The sequence below is a fragment of the Alligator sinensis genome, unplaced genomic scaffold (genome assembly GCF_000455745.1).
Source record: "Alligator sinensis unplaced genomic scaffold, ASM45574v1 scaffold1093_1, whole genome shotgun sequence".
Classification (NCBI taxonomy): domain Eukaryota; kingdom Metazoa; phylum Chordata; order Crocodylia; family Alligatoridae; genus Alligator; species Alligator sinensis.
Genome location: NW_005842538.1, coordinates 893,447 through 901,316, shown reverse-complemented (window position 1 = coordinate 901,316; position 7,870 = coordinate 893,447). Strand labels below are relative to the sequence as shown.

The 7,870-nt window shown below is 43.2% G+C and overlaps 1 protein-coding gene across 1 annotated transcript in view; it reads right to left on the bottom strand.

Annotated features, from left to right (window-relative positions):
* The window catches only part of SCAF8 (SR-related CTD associated factor 8), a 92,231-nt gene that overhangs the window by 55,548 nt on the left and 28,813 nt on the right, over positions 1 to 7,870 (bottom strand). The window contains 1 exon segment of the mRNA XM_025213569.1: positions 5,282 to 5,326. Within this exon segment, the coding sequence (XP_025069354.1) occupies positions 5,282 to 5,326 (45 nt within the window).

Here is a 7,870-nt window from a genome sequence, read left to right as displayed (position 1 = left end):
GGAATCTGTCCTACCTATACTTAACCATGAACTTAAAGTTAAGAATATTTTCTCATCAAGCAGTACTGACACACTAAAGACTTGTGTATGAAATTTATTAGTCAAACTCATATTACACCTGGCCCGTGAAAGAGTTATGAACAACTGTCCGACTTTTGACTGAAATAGCCAATGCCCGATTCAGAAAAGGCATCTTTCTTTCCTTCCTCAAAACACACAATAATCCATGCAACAATGAAGAAAATAATATACTCATTTTAGCTAGCTGTCCCCCAGCATCAAACCACAAACATTTTGAACCTGTTCTCTATTCTCTGTATTAGTTTCCCATACCATTTTGGTATTACAAATGAAAACTGTCTGTATGGAAGCAGAACTCTCAGGGGCTGGTCCAAGAATAAACTCCTCCACAAACTAAGGACCATCACAAACCTAACCATCTTCTGCTCCAAATACACCCTTATCTTGGTCAGTATTCTTTGTGGGGTCTGGAACTATGACAGCTGCTTTGCAAAGCAACAGTAATGAGAAGAAAGCTAAAGTTAAAAATAGGTTACGCATATAACAATTAACTCTAGTTAATAAAACATTTAGGACCACTGAAATGATGGTCAATAAGAATTTTTTTTTTTTAATTATAATTTTTTTATAAATTGAGAACAAAAGGGATTTTAGCACTGGTATAAACACATTATTATAATGACAATTGTACATTGTTCAATAATGATGCAGAAAATGAAAATAGGAAACTTTCTGTACTTGACACAAAAGCTGTGTATTTAGTTCCCTAGGCTCTTGTTTCCTTGGAGCAAAGACAGTTTTTGTGTTGGGAAGGTGCCCTGTACCTTCAGGTTACTACCCCACGCACATTTTTATTCCCAAGAATTAATTTCCTATAATGATGATGATTTTGTTTTTATTTAAACAGTAAATAACAAGGATGTTAAACAGCATCCATTAAAATTACACATCTTAAAATGATCAAATATGAATACCTTGCACCTGAGAATTTTAAGAGTTGGCTGCAGAGCTCTCTGGGCCATTTAAACAATTTTTTTATTACATAATGAGAAACTGGGGATGAGCCAGAGAATAGAAAGAAAGCCAAGATTGTGCTAGTATTTAAAAAAAGACAAATAGGATGTCCTGAATATATATTTAAAACCATTAGTCTAATGAAGTCCAACAAAAATTACAAACTGGCTGTGATATGGCATTCTATTAATAAGTAACTGAATATGAAAATGCTATGCATGTCAAGCAACATAATTTCACTGAATACAGGCCTTTTCATATTACACATTTAGTTGCTGTTGATGTGATAATTTTAAGACTTCTGCAAGTTGTCTGACTTGGCAGTACTAACCATTCTGAATTAAATATTAGGACTCTGTAAAACCCATACTGTACATAGCCAGTTCTTAATTTACTTACTAAGTGACACATGTCAAAATAAATCTGTTAACAGGGAATCACTTAAAGGAACTGTTTCAATTTTGGGTGATTTAGACTTTCATTCTCAGTGCAATGCTACTGAAGTTCTTCATCAATAAATTAGAAGAAAATATGAAATAAGGTGGCATGGTAGGTGCAGATGACATAGTAAGTGACAATACAGATACATCACTGACACAGAACAGAACAAGTTACTTGATATACTAAGCACAATTAAAAAACTTTATTGAAGTGAAACATAAAATCTTACATCCAAGAACAAAGAATATAGGGCAGGCAGGATATGGAACTTCATTTCCTAGAAAACAGTAACTTTGACGAGGACCTAGGAATCTTTGTATAATACTAGTTAATAGCAGCAAACAAGAGTAAAACATCAAGCAAGAACAGCCAGCGAGTACTTGGAACTATAAAAAGGGAAAAACTGAGTAGGAGTGGGAAGGTTTTATTACCTCTGCCCATGACACATGGAAATTAGTGGAATGCTAACCCCTTCTGCTGTTTATACTTTAAAAGGGATGCTGAAAAATGACAGCAAAAATTACAACAGTGATTGGTGGCCCAGAGAACACGTCTTGAGACTTCAGGAAGTCAACCTCCTTAACTTTGAAGGTAATTTTAGATTACAATAAAGGGAGAAGATATTTTAGGTCCCTGCCACATGTTACATATTATACACTTATATGGTACTTTGCATGTGGGACTGGTCTAAATTTATTGTGCAGATAACCATTTTTATTTGTGTACAAGATGACCCTGATCATAAGATGACCCCCCCAATAATAAGAGTCTATATATGGAAACTTTATAAATTTGCTATCATTTTCCTGGTATAGAATCTAATTATTGGAGCTTTGTCTTAAATTTGCCCTTCTCCCACTGCTTAGCACAGAAAATAAGTCTGGGGGAGTCAGGCAGCCTTTTGCTCTCTGCTTCCCACCAACTTTTTCACCTGGCAGCTGCTTCCCCCTCTCCTGTCAGACCCTGCTCTCCTTGAGCACATGGAAGCAAGGAACAAATTTGAAAACAATAACCTTGAAATTAAACATGGCTGTAGCAATTTGCATATAGTACCAAGTCACTTAGTTCATCCAGCACTGATGCATAGTGGCTATTCTGGGAGCTGTTGTAATTTTTAACACAGGTCCTCCATAAACTGATCAGCACTTTAGTACCTACTTATATATAGTACAAACTATGCATGATATTAGTCCAAAGGCAAAGGCTTGTGATTTGCCACTTAGTTCACTGTGCTGGGCTCCACCAGTCAACAGCATTTCAAGCCACAATGACCCACAGCTTAGTACTGTTCAGTATGTGTGTATGCTCCAAATACCTCCCACAAAGGATCCATGGGCTAATTTGCCCCCCATTCAAGAACCAGGTGTTCTCGTCTCAAATGCTGGGATACTCCAAAAACTGTGGCCAGGGTAGATCCACACTTAGCATAAGCACCAGGCTGAGAGAGGGGGTGACAGAGGGATTCTGGGTGAACTGTTTCATGATGTTGTGGTACGTTCTCATCAGCATGTTTGTCCAATATGGGCCATGCTCAGTGTTGGATGCATTCAATCAGCTTCATAGCAGGCATGCTGAGCACATGTTGCTTTCGGCAGCAGTTTAATAACAGACAATGTATTTAGTGAGATTTCCTTGTATGTGATTATTAGATGAGGGGGCTTTTTTCCCCATTCGGGGGGGGGAGGGACAGACGACATGACGGGACCTGATTTTGTATTAGAGTAAATACAGTAATTATCATGCAATTAACTGGCTAATCCCTCAAAAAATTTAGAATGGCCACACATGCGAAGTAAATAGCACACCACAAAAATGCCCATCCATCTATAAAAATAGCTAGTCAGCTATAAAGTCAGTCCTTGAATATATCTAAAAACTTTATAGCTGGTTTCTTTCTGGTTTTAATTTGAATGTGGGGCAGGGTTCTTATACTACAAACCTTAAACAAAACAGCTACAAGTGGAAGTTGGAAAAATTTGGTGATGCATTTTTTTTTTATTTATTTATTTTTAAACAGGGAGGCTAGTTAGACGTGAGAAATGGATATAGTAAATTCTCACTGTAATTCAACCTAGGTGACCTTGTGTCATGTTTTAAATATCTGCCTTGGTTAATCCTCTCATTTTAACGCCTGGGACAGGCATTTAAAAAAAATAATAAATTTTTATATTAAAGGCCTCACTTAAGATGAATGAAGCTTGCCCACTATTCTGCTCTGGAACACTGGACTCAGCTTCTGCTTCCCTGTTAGTACCTAATTAAGGCTGCTTATATTGATATTTAGAGTCTTTGTAGAAGCAATTAATTAATGGAGCAGCCGTTTCGAGCTTCGTCTAGCAAGTGCTTAACTTTCTGTCTACTGTTTACTAAGCAAAACTGCTGCACATTACAAAGTTCTGCCAATACTTTGGAAACTTCCACCTTCACAGTTCCCCTACAATAGCACAATCCTACTCCCTCTCAAAAGGTATGTTTCACCTCTGCCGAACCTGTAAGACTTCTGCCAGCAACCAGATTATGAACTTGCAGAGTTAAGTGACCACCAAGCATGTCAGTTTCCCAACCCACCATATGGAATTAAGGCCCTGGACAGGCACGACATCTGTAGAGCCTCCTGCGCTCCCCCACCATAAGAGAACTTCGAAATGGCCACTGCTGCACACAGCAACACGCTCTCCAACCCAAGGTCATAACATGGGGTTGCTCGGTTATGGCTTTGTTCACCACATGCCAGGCCAAGAGGAGCAGCAGATACCCAATGAATGCCATCTTGGGCACTCACCTTGGGTGTCCCAAAAGCTTACTAGAAGGAGACTAGAGGCCCTGCACCTCAGAACCAGAGGTGGAGGGACACACAGGGATTCCTGCTATCCAGTCCCAGTAACACCTGGATGCAGGACAAGGTGCTCATTAGGCTGGGGAGAACGGAGCATTGTGGGATACTAGAGAACCAAGAACTGCCCTCCCCCAGTGTGGTTTGTAAATAATGCAGCTGTAACAGGGAGTACTTCAAAATGAAGCACTTAAAAAGGCTTTTTTCAGGAATATTTTTGGAGCTTTGGCTATCTTTAGAGCATTTCATAAAGCTCATCCATCTACAGTCGCTGTCTGAAGTGATTCAAATGTCTGTCTAGGGCCTGAGACTGAATTAGGTATGAGGCAAGAATTGTTGAGTGAACAGACTACTCATGAAACCAAACTATCTGATTACAACGGTTCCCCTTTAATCTTAAGAACCATGAAAAAAAACTGGCAAGAGATGCAGACTACCATACCTGAAACTACTTTTACCATTTTTATTGTTGTTTGTTTAAACCAACAGGATTTCACGCTGACAACATCCATTTAACTTCATATACACACATGCAAAGAAACGGATTCAAACATCAGTGGTAATATTATTTTTTCATTCTCATTCAGACCAAATAATTTTTTTTTAAATATATATTTTTATATATATGAGAATGAATATATGTCTGAACTTGTTGGTTTACCAACAAAAAACAATAAAAGAGGTAAAAGTAGTTGCAGGTATGATAAGTCCATCTGCATACCTTGCCAGGTTTTCTCATAGTTCTTAAGATGTAGATATAGATATTTTTATACACACACCCCATTAGCAAAAAAATAATGAGCTTACTTTTCAGCAATGTCTACGTGATTAATGTAGTCAATTGTTTATTACTAAAACCAAGTAAATCCAGGCAACATGTACACAATATGCATCTGCCCTATACTTAAAATGGTCTAATATGACATCAAAGATTGAACTCATGCAGTAATATAATACCTACAAGATACTTACCTTTTGAATGAATTTCTCAACACTCTGTACAACATGTTTGTAGAACTGAAAAAAAATACATGAAACATTATTATAGTGAAGAATAAATGTAAGTTCTGATACATCTGTATAACTCTACTATGAAGGGCAAGGATTTTTATGCTGATGTCTTTCATTAGACCAACTGCGTGGTTGGGATAGATTTAAGCTCTTGAATGCAACACATTCTTCTTCACATGACCTGTCAAAGATGGTTATGTTAACAAAAAATGAAAGAGCAGCAATTTTTCTCCAAAACTACTATATTTTTTGTAAGGAACTAATGGGGAAGTTAGATTTAAGAGTAATATGTTACTAATAATCTGTATTTTATTAAGTTTAAAACCTGTGTTCAGAAATCTAAACAGGAAGGTAAGTAATGAAAAATCTTATGAAACAGACAGAAAACAATTTCGTTGAAAAGCTACCACAGTTCATGGCACCAATGCCACTGGATAGGTTTATATAAGGAGCAGGCAATTACTTAGGCTGGAGGGCCACTTAGAGAGTTTTGGTGAAATGTTGGGGGGGGGCATGATACTGATGGTGTGGCAGGAGAGGGGGGAGGTGCTGGCCAGGCCTAGTGCTGGAAAGGCTAGGGGGCATAAGAAATTACTACTACATAGCCTGGGCCTATCTGCCCTACACCCACATCTGGGAGAACCAGATGAAGCAGACATGTGGGCAGGGTCTCCACGGAAACTGGCCAGGACTTCCATGGGCATGTCATGCTTGACCAGGTGGATGGGATGGGGCTGCGGTTCCACAGGCAGAGACATTTGGGGATTGCAGCTGTGCCCTGGGCCTCAGCCCCATACTGTCACCACCCCTTGGCCTGCTCCCAGATGTTGCTCACCACATGCCTGTGGTCCCATTTCATCCACCCAGCCAAGTGCACCCTGGGGTCCTGGGCCAGTCTCCATGGAGACCCTGCCCATTCACTCTGGCTGGCACCCCCAGCCATTAGTGTGAGGTGGACCGGGATACCTGGGCAGTGAGGCCAGATCCACCAGCAGCAGCCAGAAGGAACTGCTGCCACCAGGACTGGTAGGAAGCTGAATCCAGCTTCCATGTCATCGCAGCCCCACTGTGCACTCAGGAGCGGTGGGACCAGCCACATGCACCACAGCCCAGGCTGTACCACATGCCTGGGCCAGGCAGAGCTGAAGGACTGGCCACAGACCAGAGAGAATCCCTTAGTGGGCCATATCCAGCCCACAGGCTGTATTTTGCCCACCCCAGGGTCCATTCCTACTCACCCCGGTTTTCACAGTTATTTTATTAAGTGTGGAAACTTGGGTGAGCCCTGTATTATGTCTCAGAGTCAGAGGCATAGGGCTGGAAGGGAATTCCAGAGGTCATCAAGTCCATCCTCCTGCCTGAGAGAGCATCATCCCTATCTAAACCATCCTATACAACTATAATCTAAACACTACGTAAGAGTACCATCAGCCCTGACTCAACATAGACCTAACACCCTAACCCACTGGTCACCAATCAGTGGATCTCAATCCACTAGTAGATCTCAGAGCCTCTTGCGGTAGACCTTAGAGGCTCTTGGAGTCTATCCGAGGCCGGAGTGGGGTCGTCGAGCGTGTGGGGGTGAGTATGAGCAAAGGGTATGTGGGGGTATGGGGGGGTGTCAGGTCCCCCCACAACTCCCCCCAGTGGTGCACAGCCCCCACCAGTAACAGCAGCAGCAGGACCTCAGGTTGCTCATGGCACGTGATAGGCCAGGGGTGGGCAAAATACCACCTGTGAGCCACACCCAGCCCGCAAGGCCACTCTATCTGGCCTGCGGGGCCCCTAAAAAATTTAGAAAATTAATATTGATCTGCCCTTGGCTACCTGTCAAAGATAACAGGAGCCAGGGCAGTAGGACCCAGGGGGAGCTGATGGCAGAACTAAGCAGCCGCAGCAGCAAGCCTGGTCTGCACCCTGCTCTAGCCCCACCCACCCTGAGCCTCAGCTGGAAGCCTCTGCCTAGCAGAGGCTTCTGGCTTCAGACTATTCCTGTCTCCCTGCACCAAGGGAAATACAGATAAGAAGGAGGTAGTGGACAAGGCACGGGAGGACCGCAGGCGATCGTCCCAGTCCTCAAGGCCAGCTGGGCCACCTCCTACAGTACCGGTGCTGCGGTTAGGAACCCCATGGTGCTGGAGCGGCCAGCTGGCCCACAAGTGGGTGTGGGGAAGGGGCAGCAAGCAGGCGTGCAGAGTGCAGCAACAGCTGGGTGGGAGCGTGGGGCCCACGCTGATGCATGAGGGCCAGCACCAAAGGGGCCTAAAGCGGGGCAGCAGGAACTTAGGGCTGGGCTGGCAGGGGCTCTATGGAGCCGGGCTGGCTCCCTCCTATCCTTGCTTGAGCAGTACAGCCTGGCTCCATAGAGCCCCTGGCAGCCCAGACCCCGCACTCCTGCTGCCACGCTCTGGGCCCCTCCATCACTGGCTCCAGTGCACCAGCATGGGCCCTGCACTCCTGCCCGGCTGCTGCTGCACTCTGTGCGCCCGCTTGCTGCCCCTTCCCCCCCCCCCCTGCCGCCGCTATTTACCCCCTCCCCCCCCCCCCCCC